At 40.9% G+C, this 17295-nt stretch overlaps 1 protein-coding gene and 1 long non-coding RNA gene across 11 annotated transcripts in view; one reads left to right on the top strand and one right to left on the bottom strand.

The window, feature by feature from the left end:
* The window catches only part of Golga3 (golgin A3), a 48166-nt gene extending 37677 nt beyond the window's left edge, over positions 1-10489 (top strand). For 8 of the 9 annotated variants that reach the window (XM_048447484.3, XM_048447485.3, XM_048447482.3 and 5 more), the window contains 7 exons: positions 2811-2927; positions 5535-5674; positions 6363-6495; positions 6651-6773; positions 8505-8666; positions 9337-9500; positions 10140-10489. In XM_048447484.3, coding sequence (XP_048303441.1) covers positions 2811-2927; positions 5535-5674; positions 6363-6495; positions 6651-6773; positions 8505-8666; positions 9337-9500; positions 10140-10311 — 1011 coding nt within the window. In that variant the 3' untranslated portion in view covers positions 10312-10489. The remainder of the gene's footprint in view (positions 1-2810; positions 2928-5534; positions 5675-6362; positions 6496-6650; positions 6774-8504; positions 8667-9336; positions 9501-10139) is intronic. The other variant, XM_048447486.3, reaches the window with a different exon arrangement.
* On the bottom strand, positions 578-17185 carry LOC125408831 (uncharacterized). 2 transcript variants are annotated; one of them, XR_015737317.1, is made up of 3 exons: positions 17056-17185; positions 16655-16848; positions 578-1108 (listed from the first exon to the last, which is right to left on the bottom strand). It is a non-coding gene; the product is annotated as an uncharacterized LOC125408831 (long non-coding RNA). The 2 variants fall into 2 exon arrangements; XR_014998498.2 differs by lacking the exon at positions 578-1108 and having other exon boundaries at positions 12008-16848.
* Positions 17186-17295: the final 110 nt, after the last annotated feature.

Genomic DNA, 17295 nt, shown 5'->3' with positions numbered 1-17295 from the left:
ATTTTAGAACTGGGATTTGAATCCCAACTTGGTATCTTATTGTAGATTCTGTTCTTAGCTCCTTAAGGTTCTTCAATGCTTTAGAGGTAGCTGAACACTTCAGGGGCAGTTTCAGAATGTCACATAAGGGCCATTTCACACACAATCTTAAAAAATGTAATTACTGGAAAAGTTAACTTAAATTTTGTTCTAGTTCCTACCGCTCCTGTCCTTGCTGGGCTGCCTTGCTTATCAATGTATGTCTTATGATCTATCTATATCCTTCTTTTGGGTTCTCAGCTGTGTTCTTGAACACAGCCATGTGACACATTCCTGTGAGATCAGACTTCTGTACTTGTTTGTTTATTTGTTTCTGAGGCTGGCCCTAAATATACTAGGTAGCTAAGGGTGACTTTAAACTTCTAATCCTTCTGTCCTGAGTCATGGGATTACAGCAATGCCTGTTTTGCTTTGTTTTGCTTTATGCCTAAATGCTGGGAATCAAATCCAAGGCTTTATGCCTGGTAGCCAAGCAATCTACAACTGAGCTATATCTCCAGTCCCAGAGAGAGGCTTCTCCCTTCCCAATCTTGTTTCCTTTTCTGTAATGTCATTATGTATGCTACCTCTCTTAGGTTTTATTGCAGTGAAGAGATTGTATTATGATTGTGGTCACTCTTATAAAGAATACATTTAATTGAGGGTGACTTGCTTACAGTTTCAGAGGTTCAGCTCATGATCATGAAGGGGGGCATGGCAGCATGCAGGAAGGCTTGTTGCTGGAACTGAGACTGCAACATCTTACAGACAACAGGAAGTTGACTGACTCACATTGAGGGAAGCTTGAGGAAAAAAAGAGACCTCAAAGCTTCAAAGCCTACCCCCACAATGACACACTTCCTCCAACAAGGCCACACCTCCTAATAGTGCCACTCCTTTTGGGGGCCATTTTCTTTCAAACCATCACAGTCCACTCCCTGGCCACCAAAGGCTTGCTTACAGCCATATCATAATGCAAAAAATACATTCAGTTTGACTTCAAAAGTCCCCATAGTCTATCATAGTCTCAAAAATGTTTCAAAGTCCAAAGTTTCTTCTGAGACACATGGCAATCTCTTAACTGTAATCCCTGTAAAAATCAAAATCAAAAAACAGATTATATATTTCCAATGGTACAAGCTGTACATTAACATTCAAAAATATGAGGGAAGGAGCATAATGAGGAAATACTAGACCAAAGCAAGACCAAACACCAGGTGGGTAAACTCCAAACTCTACATCTCTGTCTAATGTCAAAATGCTCTCCACATCTCCAATTCTGTTCAATTTTGTTGACTGCAACACACTTCTTTCTCTTGGACTGGTTCCACTCCCTATTAGCAGCTCTCCTCAGCAGGTATCCCCTGACTCTGGAATCGCTAAAATCTTAGGTTCTCCAAGGCAATCCAGGCTGCAACTTCACACAGTGGCCTCTCTACTAGGCCTTTACTCAGGGACACCCCTGACACATGCCTGGCCTCAGTGGCTGTCCTTAGGTGCAGAGGCAACTTCTATAACCCTTTACTCTGATGCCAGAACTACATGGCTGAAGCTGCCAAGTTCTGCTGCTTAGTGGGACTGGAACATGACCCCCTTGTTTAATTACATCTTCATTAGCTTTCTGCTTTCCTTTAGTGCCTAAGCTTGGCTGTCCTTCAACTTGATCCTTAGACCAGGCTGCCCTCAAATTCATTTCCTCCAACCTCTGCTTTCCCAGTGCTGGGATTAAAGATACACACCACCACACATAGCTCTATTGACTTTTCTTTAATTCCTCCCACAAATTGGAAACTTGCTGGGGTGGGATCTTACCCTGAGGTCAACATTCCCTTTATTCCATTTCTTTATCTCCTTGAACAAAGAATTTAGCTCCATTCCAGCTTTCTGTTGGTTTTCTCCTCAAAATGTACATTTTGTAATTTACCCTGCTCAGCTTGCTACTTTTCATTATAAATCTTCATTAGAGTTACCACAAATATCCAAAAGACATAGTCTAGACTAGGCTGTTTTGAGATTTCATCTGGCAATGATATTAATCTAAAACTCTTCCTTTTAGTCTTAGACTCATGAGACAAGGGCAAAAGGCAACTACTTTCTTCACCAAAATATCACAAGAACGATCTCTAAGCAACATATTAAAATTCTTCTCTGAAACCTCTTGAGTGTACCGCCAACAGTTCAAATCACTCTTAGCAATTCTGTTTTCCAAGCTCCTACTAATATGGTCCGTTAAGCAGTGCTTAAAGCATTCCACTGCTTTCCTAACCCAAAGTACCAAAGTCCCTATTACTCCGTGTAAAAGCATCGTCAGTCCTATCACAATACCCCAGTCTCTGGTACCAACTTCTGTTTTAGGTTTTTACTGCTGTGAAGAGACACCATGACCATAGCCACTCATAAATAAAACATTTGAGCGTGGCTTGCTTACAGTTTCAAAGGTTCAGTCCCTTATGATCATGAAAGGCAGACATCCTGGAGCTGAGTCTTGCAGCTGTTGTCTTGCAGACAACAGGAAGTCAGTGTGTCTGACAAGTCAGTGATTGTCACACTGAGAGAAGCCTGAGAAAAACAGACCTCAAAGCCTGCCCCCACAGTGACACACTTCCTCTAACAAGGCCACACCTCACCTCTTAATGGTGACATTCCCTTTGGGGCCATTTTCTTTCTAACAGCTCCATCGTACTGGGCTCCACATTATGGTTGACTGTAGAGGATCCCAAATTGTATTTATGGTTGTATAGGTGCTTGGGATTGATATCGTTTCTTATTCATCCTTTCATAATGTGATATAGGTGCAGGCAGTTTTACAGCGCAAAGAGGAAGAGGATCGCCAGATGAAGCAACTTGTTGAAGCCTTACAAGCCTCATTAGAGAAAGAAAAGATGAAAGTAAACAGCATGAAGGAACAGGTATGTTGTTAGCTTCAAATTCATAGGACCTTCCAGGAGATGTAGACTATGGGTGTTGGCATACAAAAGAGTTCCACGATAGCCCAGAATGGAGTATAACAAGGTTTATTTATTTGGGGTTAAGCTCACAGAAAGGGTAGCAGTCCAGCTGGGAACTGGAACTGAATCCAACAGCCAAGAGGGCTGCAAACGTTTTTCATCTGCATCTATAGTTCATGAGATCACACCCAAAGTGGGCCAGTATCTTAAAGGCTATTGGCTGAAGGAATTCTGACAACATATGGGGTGTCCTTCACATGTTGAGTTTGTTTCTAAGGACTGGGTTCTTAAGACAGACTGCAGAGAACATTGTTTCTTTGTAGAAAGTAGCATTAAATGACTTTAGCAGTGAGGGACTGGAAAAGACAGACTTAAGCCACCCATATATATGCACATTTTCTAGGAAAAGAACTCTCTGTAAAGTTTAAAAAGCACACTTCTTGTTTGTGCACACTCCTGTAATCTCAGCATTTAGAAGACTGAGGCAGGAGGATCTTGACTTCAAAGTCAGCTTGAGCTGTATATAGTTAAGTTTGAGTCTAGCCTAAGCTCTATGGCAAGACCTTGTCTAAAAACAGTCAAGAAATACGGCTGTATATAGCCTTAAAGTATACAGACTTGTCTTTGTTACTGGCTCCTTTCCACATTCCAATTTTGCTGATCCGTCAGGTAAATCACTGCAGCAGAGGCCTTTGGTGACTATTATGCACTGCATCCCATGCCTCATGTTTTATACCCTCTCCTCTTTTAGAGTGTGAGCTTCCTGTTAACACACCTGCTGACACAGAGCAGATACTCAGGGCCACTGTTGTGTGAGTGAACAGTCTGTTACTTACATACACAAGACAGGATGTCCTTGAACTTGCTGTGTAGCTGAGGATAACCTTGAACTCTTACTTTTATTTTTATTGCTGTATTTTTGAGACAGAGTCTCATGATGTAGCCCTGGCTGGCCTGACACTGGCTTTGTAGATCAGGCTGGCTTCTATCTCACAGAGATCCAAGTGCCTCTGCTTCCTGAATGCTGGGATTAAAGGTGTGCACCATCATGCCTGGAAACCATGAACTCAGTGAGCCTCCCTCACCTTCCAAGTACTAGGATTACAGGTATATGCTTCAGTGCCCACCTGAGACAGCAAAATTGTAACATAATTTTTTATTTATCATGTGTATATAGATGTACTTGGTGTGTGTGAGTCATGGCACACATGTGGAAGCCTAAGGATAACTTTGGTGTCATTTCTATTTTTTCCTTTATTTGGGTTCCAGGGATTGAACTCAGATGGTCAGGCTTGAGTGGCAAGCACCTTTATTTAGAGAGCCACTTCACTAGCGCAATAAAAAAATTTAAAATAAAAATAATTTTAAGGCTTGGTATGGATATTTTAATATGAACAATTATTGGATGTTCATAGCCCACATTTCCTTATCTGAGTAGATCTCTAGTCCTTGCCTGATGATTGTTACACATGGTTCTATGCTGATGCAGCCCCAGGTCTGTCATTTGTTCTGTGCTTAGATATCTCTTAGTTTTGTTTTGGCAGAGGCAGGCAGATCTCTGTGAGTTCAAGGCCAGCCTGGTCTAGTCTACAGAACAAATTCCAGGACAGGTTCCAAAGCTACACAGAGAAACCTTAGATTTTTCTCATGAGTGCATCTAGTTCTAACTGTAACAACAGTAAATGACAGTAGTTTTGTTTGTTTGCATGTGTGGTGTGTATATGCATATTTGAATGTGGTGTGTGTGTGTGTGTGTGTGTGTGTGTGTGTGTGTGTGTGTGTATGCAGATGTGCACCCAGGAGTGTTTACTTGTTTGTGGAAACCTAAGGCTAGTATCAGGAATCTTCCTTGATTGATCTACCTTATTCTCTGAGGCAGAATCTGTCAATCAGATCTGGCATTTGCTGATGACGTACGTACGTGTGTGTGTGTGTGTGTGTGTGTTTTAAAAGCTGTCTTTTAGCCAGGCATGGTGACACATATCTTCAAGTCTTTAAGGTGGTTTTCTGTGAGTTTGAGGCCAGCCTGGTCTACAGAGCGAGTTCTAGGACAGCTAGGGTGGTTACACAGAAAAACCCTGTCCCCAAAATAAAAAAACAAGCAAACAAACAAACAAACAAATAAATAGAAATAAAAGCAGTCTTCTTTTTCTCTTATTGAAAAAAGAAACCATTTTTTCATATCCTCTATTCTAATCATGTTTTTCCCAGCTCCTCCCAACTCTCTACCTACCCAGTTCCATACCCTTTTCTTTCTTTAAAAAACTGGCAAACAAGAGAAACAAACCAAAACACACACAGAGAGAGAGAGAGAGAGAGAGAGAGAGAGAGAGAGAGAGAGAGAGAGAACACCAAATCCAAAACCATAATATACAGACAAAAGACCAACTTTTTTTAAAAAAATCCACAAAACAGTATGAGATTTTAAAAAGTTCACAGAAATACCATTGAGTTTATTTTGGTTAGCCTTGAGAGGAAAATACACAACAGACCAGTTCCATGTTGGTTTGATATAGGGGCTTGGTATTCCATCACACTTAATAATGTCAACTTCTCACTTTCTTCTAGATGGCTGCAGCCAGGGTAGAAGCTGGACACAACCGCCGTCACTTTAAGGCAGCTACATTGGAGCTGAGTGAGGTGAAGAAGGAACTGCAGGCGAAGGAACATATGGTACAGACATTGCAAGCTGAAGTGGATGAGCTTCAGTGAGTACCTGCTGCTTGCACAAGGACATCCCAGGGCTGTGTCCTCAATGACCATTTTCCATGTAGCACTTCAGAGCTACTGGGGTTTTCTTTCAGCTCTGGGGTTTTCTTTCATCTTTAATTCATTTTGAATCTCACAGAACGAGTCATGTCTTTCCCTAAGGAGCCAAGTACTTTAGGGACAAGTCAAAATAACAGAGTTATCTGTCTGACTGTTTCAGAAAACCTGAACTTAACCTTAACCCAGCTCTTCCTTGACTTCTTCCTAGAATACAAAGAACCCCAATTTGAGCACCCAATCCAGGGATATCCTGAATATTCAGAAATTCCTTGTAGCTTCACACTAATGCTAACATCAACTCAGACATGTAAAAAGGGGCAGAGTAAACCTAGGGCTTAGACATGTAAAAGGGGGCAGGATAAACCTAGGACTATACACAACACACCTCTATAGCAGCCCCAGAGGTCTCTGTTTGTTGTGGTATGGAAGTTTCTGAGTTTTGTGAATAAACTCTGTCTCCCAGAGTACAAAGGACTTTCTTTGTAGGGTTAGTGGAGGTAGAACATTGGAAGTACTCTACACTGTCTACAGCCAGTGGTAAAGGGTTTTCACCATGGACAGCCTTGGGGACAAGCTAAGAGAATTTTGTCATTTTATTTTTAACCTTTTTGTTTGTTTAAATGCCAGGATTCAAGAGGGAAAGCATTCTCAAGAAATAGCACAATTCCAGACTGAGCTTGCAGAAGCTAGAACCCAGCTCCAGCTCCTACAGAAGCAGCTGGATGAACAGATGAACCAGCAGCCCACAGGGAGCCAAGAGGTGACAGCTAGGTCCTTGCTGCTCTGTCTGTTCAGACAGAAATTATATTTTTTTTATAAATGTAATACTAAAAGATGGTAGAAATTCCTTAGAACTGTTTTACAGTATAAGGCATTATTTTAAAACTGTGTTAGCCATGTGCTGCCTTCTTTTAGATGGAAGATCTCAAATGGGAATTGAATCAGAAAGAACGAGAAATTCAGTCCCTGAAGCAGCAGCTTGACTTGACAGAACAACATGGCAAGAAAGAACTAGAGAGTACACAACAGACATTCCAGGTTGGTGCTATCCTTATCCCAAGCCCTGGATCTGGATGGAAGGGGTTCTCATTGAATCGAATCACCCTCCTGGCTCCCCCACCTCACCTCAGTGATCTGAAGACACTGTCTCCGTTTTAGAATGAGGTTCAGCCGGGTGGTGGTGTCGCATGCCTTTAATCCTAGCACTCAGGAGGCAGAGGCAGGTGAAGCTCTGTAAGTTCGAGGCCAGCCTGATCTTCAAGAGCTAGTTCCAGGACGGAAACGCCGTCTCAAAAAAAAGAATGAGGTTCAGCGTGACTATCTGGTTCAGTTTACACAGATGGATGGACAAGAAACTGAGACAAACCCAAGCACTATTCCTCTGTTAAACTGCATGAAGTGTACCAGAAACATGCTCTGGCCATATGCAATGTGTTTATGATCAACTTCTCCACGAAGGCTCAAATGAATAGTCTTTTCTGCTGAGGGAAAGGACCAGAAACATAACTTGCTAATATTACTTACTTGTAAAAAAAAAAAAAAAAAAAAAAAAAAAAAGAAAGAAAGAAAGAAAAGCACACACCTACACACCTTTAATCCCAGCACTTGAGAGGGAGAGGGGAGAGGTGGACTTACTGAGTTTGAGGATAGCCTGATCCACAGAGTAAGTTCCAGGACAGCCAGGGCTACATAAAGAAGCCCCCGCCCCCAAAAAAGGCTCAAATTATTAGACTGGCTTATACTATTTCTTAGGAATGGTTTGACTTAGTCTAATAGTGAACTTTAGAATTTAAAGATCCTTGGGGTTAACTTTGGCCATGCAGATATTGCTGCTTGGAAAAGGCTCTATGTTAAGTGTCAGGAGTATTGAATGCTCAGCATCATTTACTGCTCTTGCTGAGGACCTGGATTTGGTTCCCAGCACTCACAAAGCAGCTCACAACGTCTTAGAATTGCAATTCCAGAAAGGTCAACACCCTCTTTTGACCTCTGAAGGCTCTTACATGTTCGCATAAGCACACATAAGCAAGCACTCATATATAAATCAATCAGTCAATCTAAAAATAATGTTAGGAGTTGAAACTAGAGAGACGGCTCAGCAATTGAAAGCTTTTTTTATTTTTCCAGAGGACTCAATTCAGTTTCCAGCACCACATGGGGCAGTTCACAACCAAATATAACTCTAGCTCCAGCAAATCCAGCTCTTTCCTCTGGCTTCCATAGGCACCTGCGCTCATGTGCACATAACCCACAGACACACATAATTAAGAATAGAATAATTATCTTTTAAAGTCAAGAGTTTGCTTCTAATGAATTTGTTGGTGGCTAGGTTAACTATAGAGAAAATTGCTGAGATGAAAACATAACTCATCCTAACAAAAACTAAGTCCTCAAAACTGACAAATTAACATCTTAAAGTGTGTTTTAAGATTTTTGTTTTTATTTTGCTTGTTTTTTGAGACAAGGTTTCTCCATGTAGCCTTGGCTGTCCTGGAACTCAACTCTATAGACCAGGCTGACCTTGAATTTAGAGATCAGTCTGCCTCTGCATCCAGAGTGCTGGGATTAAAAGCATGCACCACCACCGCCAGGCTAAGATGCTTGCTTTTTGAGATAGGCTCTTATGTAGCCCAAGCTGACCCACACTTGCTATGTGGCTAAATCTGGTGTTGAGCCTCCTGAGCCTCACCAGGGCTGGGGTTATTAGCATGTGCCACTCACTATGCCAGCTTTAAAAAAAAAAAAAAAGAATCTGATCATTTTCCTTAGACTATCAAATCTGAGTTGGAAATGGTACAGGAAGATCTGTCTGAGACCCAGAAGGATAAGTTTATGCTTCAAGCAAAAGTGTCTGAACTGAAGAACAACATGAAAACTCTTCTGCAGCAGAACCAACAGCTCAAGCTGGATCTTCGCCGTGGTGCAGCCAAGGTAGGATTAGGTTACATCCCTTACAGATTCACTGTTTATTTCATTTAAATTTTTTGGGCAGGAGATTGACAGGTTTTCTAGTCATTCACAGATCAACTAATACATTAGAGAAGTCTGCTTGGAAAGTGAGCCAAAACATTTTATTTTGGTGTTTTTTCCAACAGAATATTTCTCTTCTTGAATATACATATCTTGTTTTAATACTATTTTAAACTAATGAACATACAGCCTTGCTATGCTGCCATCATAGAACACAGGTAGCTTCAGGATGGGCTCTGGTGGGAGCCTCATGCTATTGTCAGTTCTCCTGGAGGGTTCAAATACCTGGCAGACTTTCTTTGCTTTTTTTGGCACAATCTACATAAATACTGCCTAATTTCTTAGGTTAGCTCAAAGTATAGGCTTGTATTTTAGGAAACTCCTACAAGAGAGCTCTAATGCGGTATTTAGTTATTTCTCCTCAGGGTTGGCACAAAGGTTTGTACTTATGTGCATTAGGATTACTGGACCAGCTAGTATTTCTTAACCCATTTACTGTCAGACTCTCTTTATAAAAATTTAGCAGTTAGTCCTCTTTTCAGCAGAGGGACATGGCTCGGGGGAGGTTAGTTGTTGTGGTGAAGAATAAGGAAGGGCTGTAGAGGGGCTAATGATGTGCTTTTACAAATAGAAGAAAGAACCAAAAGGTGAGTCCAACTCCTCCAGCCCTGCAACACCCATCAAGATACCAGACTGTCCTGTTCCAGCCTCATTGATAGAGGAACTGCTGAGGCCGCCACCTGCTGTGAGCAAGGAACCCCTCAAGAATCTCAACAGCTGTTTGCAGCAGCTCAAGTATGAAGTTTTCTATGCCCCATGTTGTTCAGCCTTTAGACATGACGTGTTTTTCCTGTTGTTTATAGAGTGCCTATCTCTTTGAAGCTCTTGTGAAGTAAAAGAGCTTTTTACTGGCAGAGCTTCATGGGTCCATGTTGTAAAGTGAAAATAGCTAAGAAAACTATTTTGGTGGGCCCTTAAAAGGTCAGGAGCTACACCTGTACCCTATAGGCTGAGCCTCCTAACTTAGGACAGAAAAGACCAGCATCATGGGTTGTATATAGCACATAGGACCCTAACAGGCAGGTGATTTTATAATGGGAAATCATAAGTGACAGTGGCCTTACATGATGGCTTCTAGATAGCAACTTGATTAGCATCAGGGTTCCATGTCTTTCTCATGTTTCTCATAGAAGCACCTCTCAGAAAACAGAAACCAGGGGGTGGGGGAAAAAAAGGGAACAGAAACCTATGTTATAGTGTTTGCTGGCTTATGCCTAGAGAGGTGGGGGGATGCCAGGAGCTTTTGCCTTCTTTGACTCCAGATGATTTTGTTGATTGGACTTTAAGGGAACCACATGTGTGGTAAAGCCAACTGTAGCTAGTGGTCCTTGTATGACTTAGAGTTTCTTCTTCTGCCTTCTCTCATCTCCCCAGGCAGGAAATGGACAGTCTGCAGCGCCAGATGGAGGAGCATACCATCACTGTGCATGAGTCTCTGTCCTCGTGGGCTCAGGTGGAAGCTACCCCAGCAGAGCATGCCCATCCCAAGGGAGACACAAAACCACAGAGTCAAAACAATGTTCCCAGAGAAGGGCTGGGCCAATGACTACTTGTTCTCATCACCACGTATTTGTGCCTGCTGAAGGAATATTCTTTTGTCGATATTAATTTGATTGTGTGCTCTGGTGGTTTTTTTTAAGAGATGAGATTTAAATTCCCCTTTGCATTTTATCAAGGATTAAAATAACAATGAGGCAAGGATTAAAGAAAATCATTTTAAACAACTAGCTTTTCCCGTGTGAAATGATCAAGTCTTAAAGACCTCAGAGTTTGGATCACTGGTGAGATCTGAATGTCTGTTTGAACAGTTACTTGCAGAAGGAAGGCTATAGACACACTTAAGGGTGTTGCCAGGAACCTGTTCTTATCAGGCACTATATACAGAGTGGGTTCAATAGGCACCAGTACCTAGAGGTCTTTACTGTTTCACTCATTAAGACCTTTACTTTCCTACAAAAATTAATTTTTATTTGAACCTTTTGTTTTTATTTCATTTGTTTTTCAAACCATCCTACCTATAAAGGATGTATATGTAAATATTGAAAGTCTTTAAAAAGGCATATGCCTATTTATTTAAAGACCTAATTGTCTTACTGATTGCCTTTTGAAAATTTAATATTGAGAAGCAGTATACATGTAGCTTTAGGGATGTCAGTAAAAAAAAAAATGTATTTTAAGAAATATAACTTATTTTCTATGCATCCTAAAACCAAATACTCTTGCACAGAAAGAATTGTTTTAATCTTTTTATTTCTAGGGGTCTTTCCTGCCAACATCTCTATGAATTCTTAACACTGACCTCTCAGGTCTGTGGTTCCACTCACTTTGGCTTACCAACAGGCAAAGCCAGTCAGGTCTTGAGTTAGCAGGAGATGAAAGATCTCCAAGGTCTCCTCATACTGATTTGGCATTTAGTGAGCACAGGAAAAGAACAGGAGACAAGGCAACCTTGGTCTGTGTGTGGGTTATAGGCTGTATCCATTGCGCCCCAAAGATGGTATTAATGGGGCACTGTGAATATCTGTCAGTATGGTCATTAGGAACTACCCTGGACTTCTATTAAACACTGGTATTACTAGGAATCAGAATAATATCTGGGAGAAGGTGGGCAGCTGTGGTCTGAAAGACAGGAGGTTCAGAGACAGAAACCTTGTTTAAAGTCGGCACTAAATATGTGATTTATTGCCATCTGCTTCCCAAATCATATACTTGGTATACTGACTAGAAGTGTTGAAGTCTTTAATCTTTGTGAAAGCCCATGAAGAAAGTTTAAAATAAAGTGGGTTTTGTAATTCATGACTGTAATCACTTGGGAGGTAGAGGTATAATCAGGAGAAGGATCAGTTCAAGACCAGTTTTCAGCTACATAGGCAAGTTTGAAGCTCAGTTACATGAAACCAAAGATGGAACAAAAAAAAATGATCTGAAATATTAAGTTGGAAGAGAGAGAGAAGTCTGAAAAAGGAAGTTCTGAGCATTTGTGATCAGCCCACGTAGGTGTCTCTTATTGGGTTTCTTGTCTAATTTGTGGAGAATGAGTTGTTCTGTTGTAATATCCTATTAGGAGATTAATTAGTATGATTAAAGTAGAACTAATCACAATGATGTCTGGTGTTTGAAAAATATTCCCTAACAAGTATTGTACCTTTTACAATGTATATAGAATTTGTACAGGGTTAATCTTTAAAAAATAAAAATAAAAAAAAGCTTGAAAACATTATATATAAAATACCCTCTTTAAGTTAGCAATTAGGAAAGGGTGGTAATTTACATTTTTATTTATTTTGTATTTTAAATTTCAAAACCAAGAAATAGTACTTGGGTTGGGCTTACTCTACAGCATAGTTATTTTCTCCTGTATGGAGAGGTCTTTAAGAAGAGTCATGAGGAAAGGATATGCCAATTCTGAACTCATTCAAGTGAAAGTTGCTTTCATGTCTTAACCTACTTCTTCCACTGTTTTGATGTCCCATGTACATCCTCAGAAATGGCACTTCCTGTAGGCTTTGTTGTCTACTTTGCAGGTCCTTGGTCAGGTCCCTCTTGGTTCCATGAAAGGTCTGGCATGTCTTGGCTCCATTTTTTGTCCATCTTTATGCATCAGTGTAGCTTTTCCTCACATTTATGGTTCAGAGGTCTCTTAGATTGGAGCTGGCATTGTCTTAGGGTTCCTGTAGTCAGTCACCTTGAAGTTGAGTTTTCAAATTTGCTAGGAATGTTTTGATTGGTTGGTCGGTTTTGCTTTTTTTCCTCTTATTTTCAAGGGACTTCACTGTGTTTTATCTCCCAGAGTTTCTTCTTGGGTAAATAAACAGCTTGAGTTACTGTTGCCTGTGTAGTTAAAACTGGGAATTTTAGGTTTACTCATGAAAAACTGCAGACACTTGGAGGATTGCTTTCTAAAGCAGGCTTACCACTGCATAACATTTATGCATATATCACATATACTATATGTCTTATAGCTGACATCTTGGCTTGCATGCTTTATAATATTACTTATTTCTCTTATGTTCAAAAAATATTGCCAAGAGATTTTCATTTTTTTTTTTAATAGTACTCGTCAGATTGGTGCCATGATCTTAGTATTTTATACTGTGTAACAGGAAATGATTTTGGGAAGATGTGAGTTTACTTGGGTTTGGGGTACAGGGACCTGCCCTCTCATAAAGTAATCTTAGTGTATGTATCAGAAAGCTTATGTTAAATTCTTTCTCCATTTCAAATTGTAACTTGTCCCAGTGTGTGGATATTGTAAAAGCCATTAGGCCTATAGGATCACCATGACATATATTTTCATATATCTTGAAACAAAAAGTAACAAGTGAAGATTCTGGGAGTGAAAGTAAACATCATATTTAAAAAGAAAAAAGTCTTAGAGACTTCCAAGGACCTCAGTGATAAGAATGGTATGAGATGTCCTGAGTCTTACCCTAACATGCTCAGTGGTTTGGAATTTTAGCCAAATCTATTCTATAGTAGTCTTAGGTTCTATCAAGATCCAGTTTAGAGGGTCCAAAATTTCAGTGGTTTTTGAGTTTCTCATTTCTATAAAAAATTACCTCACAAGAGAGTCAATCTTCTCATGTTTGGGCTTTTCCAGGGAAAACTGTCATCATAGGTAACAGACTGTAACTTTAAAAGGCATGTTGGTTTGGGGTTTTTTGTTGTTGTTGTTGTGCTTCTTTTTTTTTTTAATATAAGTGTGCTCGGGAATTTCTTACATTTTATGCAATAAACTATTTTTGGTAAAGGTTTTCACATTTCACTTGGGAGGGCTTCATTGTTAGTACTAGCATTTTGTCATATTTGGGAGTAGCTTTTTTTAATCTCCTGTTGTTTCACAACATTTTAAAAGGTAATATGTTCTACCAAAGTTTAAAGTAGAGTAGAAAGATTTACTCCTTGCTGTGTTAGACCAGCAGAAGTAGCATGCTGGCCTTCATTGGGCTGCATCCATCACCATGAGGGAGCAGCACACATGCAAAAGCGTGTGAGGGAGCAGAGGAAGGCCCGTCTACTCTGTGCTCTTCATCTGACTAGTCTCTGCTGGGTTAATTTTCATACCTCAAACAACTTGTCTGTTTTAGTCACTCTTTTTTACTTATTTATTTATTTATTTTTTGATCACTGCATTATCCTGGCCTATTTCAGCCCAATGTTATTAATAAGCCACACAGTTTAAATCAAGATGGAAAAGGAGAAGGATTTGGGAAGCTCAGTATTTAAGTCACTAAGGTACTCAGAAGCCTGACAGCTCATGCAGTATTACGAAGCACGTTATGAGGGAACTATAAAATGGGTTATTTAACACCCCTGCCATCCATGATGGGTGCCTTAGTTTGGGTTTATATTGCTGTAAAGTGACACCATGACCACAGCAAATTCTTATTTTTCAAAAAAAAAAAAAAAAAAAAAGCTGGGCAGTGTTGGCACATGCCTTTAATCCAGCACTTGGGAGGCAGAGGTAGATGGATCTCTGTGAGTTCGAGGCCAGTCTAGTCTACAAGAGCTAGTTCTAGGACAGGCTCCAAAACCACTAAGAAACTCTGTCTCTAAAAACCCAAATAAATAAATAAACAGATAGATAAATAGATAATAAAATAAAAAGACATGGTGAGAAGCATGGCAGCACACAGGCAGATATGGTTCTAGAGAGGTAGCTACATCTGGATCAGCAGGCAGCAGAAACAGAATGACACTGGGCCTGGCTTGAGCATCTGAAACCTCAGAGCCCACCCCGTGACATACTTCCTCCAACAAGGTCACACCTCCAGTAATGCCACTCCTTATGAGTCTAAGTCTGTGGGGGCCATTCTCATTCAAACTACCACAGTGGGTAACCATGATAGTCTCAGAGAGTCCCCAAGCCTAAATATGGAAGACTCTGTGCCATTTACTACTCTTTGTCTACCTTTATATAACCTGCATCTCTGTCCTCATGGCCCTTAAAATAGATACTTTGAATGTGGCTCCCAAAACACACTAGATGGTAACCTGTTGCTAAAGTTTCTTCCTGGGAAGATGTAAACAACAATGTAAGTTCATTCTGGGGAACCAGTGAGTTTACTGAGATTCTTTTCTTTACAGAGTACAGGTGAGGGGGTACTTACAGGAATGTGGGTAAACCTGGAAAGCCTTTACCCTGAAAGGATGAAGACTTCCCTGTAATAGCATACATAGATAGAGCACCCCTCCTAGTCTTCCCTAGCTTTACACTCTAGCCTCTCCAAATACAACAGATGGTAGAAAGCAACTTTTCATGAGAGGATATAAACAGACAGGAAACCCAGCTGAGATAAAATCCTTTTACAAAGGGCACAGCCTAACTCACAAAAATAGTGGTTCAGAGAACAGTCACTCATGCCACCTTCACAAGCCTTTTGTGTTTTTCCATAGTTGAACTAGTTAAATGTGAAGATGGCACCTACTAGGCTGCAGTTTGGGCAGCCCAGATTAAGGAAGTGCTTATTCTTCCCTGGAGTTGGAGCTCCAGCTGCTCCTAGGATGGGGGCAGCTCTCTGGATAGAGTCATGGATAAACATATTTTATCCCCCTTTTAGGTAGGTATCTGCAGGAGGTGTTTTGTAGATTTGCTTACATATAATCTGGGTCAGGATAATAAAATAGTCATGTCTTCTATATGAATATACTATAGTAGTTTAACTATGGAGTGGCAGCCTTGACTTACACACCTCACCTCACATGAAGTTTTCTGAGCACTAAATATTCATTCCTCTACCCTTTGTCCACCTTTGTATAACTGCACTACCTCCATCAGACACATCAAAATCTACTTCTCAACACTTAATGCCTCATCATTCTGAAAATAAATCCAGACCTTCCTCAACCTGCTGGGCCAGCCTGTTGTTGGCCTAGCTATAATCCTTAACCCGGAATTCCTGACCTGCTGCTTTCCCAGCTTAGTTATATGGAACTAGCATGTCTCTACATATAACAACATGCTCCTCGCTGTTGTTCCCAATTTTTTCTACTGAATTCTCTGCCATAGGCTGTTTTCTATGAGACCATCTGTATCTATCTTAATATATGGCTAGATCTCCACAAGTACAGTATACTTCTGGTAAGTCTTTGGTTTTTAGAGACAGGCTGATCTTAGTTTTAAGTAAATGTGTTAGCTACTATACAAAGCTTCTAACAGTCTTAGTAAACAACAGTCTTTTTAAATAAACACAATAATCAAGCAAAAAAACAAAACATCAAAAGTTGGTCTCCACTGTTCTAGGACATATTCCCCGGGCCTGTTCCTTGAAGGAATAATACTACTTAACTCATCTCCCTCACCCTACAATTAAATTGAATTTTTCGTTTATTTTTATTTTTTCTGAGACAGGGTTTCTCTGTGTAGTCCTGGATGTCCTTGAACTCACTCTGTAGACCAGGGTGGCCTTGAAGTCTGATATCTGCTTGCTTCTGCCTCCCAAGTGATGGGATTTAAGATGTGCACCACCACGTCCTGCTTAATTGAACATATCTAAATTTGCCTTATAAATCCTGGGGCTGTAAAAACCATTGGAAATTCATTTCAGCATTTCTCAGTCATGTGGTTGGGTTTTTGTTTTGTATTTAGTTCAGTAGGCTTCCCTACTTCCCTCTGTCTTGAGGAGTAATATCTTTAACTGAAGACATGACCTGAATGGTGTACATCCGAAGTTTGGCCAGCTTGTAAATCGATTCTGCATCATAACCTGCTGGCCTTCACTCAAACCTTTCTAGGGCATTCCTCAGGCCACCATTTTCTGATATTGAGAATTGGTTTTACCGTCAAGACCTCATTGGCTGGAAAGCAGGGTGCACATTTGGACAGAAAAGGCATTCCTGCCTCGCCCCTCCACTCTGCCTTCTTCTAATTCCCCAAACAAGCAACTTACACCTTTCTTGCTGAAGAACGCTCAAAATACGTGTGAGGAGCCGCTACACCAACACGGGATGTCATCGTATTCGGTGCCCTCGTGATTTGTAGTCAGAAGTGAAATTATGGTGACATATGCTTGTAATCGCAACATTCTATAGGCTCAAGCAGGAAGATTTCCAGTATGAGGCCATACTGGAGTATATAGCAAGGCTCAAAAGAAGAAAAAAAAAAAGGTTAGAAAAGGATTGGAGATTAGCAGCCGGGCATGGTGGCGCATATCTTTAATCCCAGTGCTGGGGAGGCTTTAGCGTGTCAGAACGGTACGGGCATTTTGTGGGGATGGTCTGTTGCTCCAGAGACACAGCTTCATTTACAACCCCAGAGCTACAGACCAGGGTTTTGGACCCCAGTACCTACCTGTCTGACCGGCTCCTCTGGCCACAGTCTGGGTGGCCCAGGTGCCAGCTCTTCGCTCCCCAGTGTTTAAACTCGTGGCGAAAAAGCAACTCAAGGCCAACCGCCCACAGCTTGGGAAAGCAAACTGCGCCCAGCCAGAGCGCCGAGTCCGTCTCAGGACCCCGACATGCTGTCCGCGCCACTGCCGGATAGCGTCTCTCTTGAATCAGGACCCCAGTTGCCTCCGAAGCCGCCTGAGAC

This window comes from Myodes glareolus, chromosome 2, assembly GCF_982192425.1.
Source record: "Myodes glareolus chromosome 2, mMyoGla1.1, whole genome shotgun sequence".
NCBI classification, from domain to species: Eukaryota; Metazoa; Chordata; class Mammalia; order Rodentia; family Cricetidae; genus Myodes; species Myodes glareolus.
Note: the sequence above shows the minus strand (reverse complement) of the source record. Positions and strands in the feature narration are given on the sequence as shown.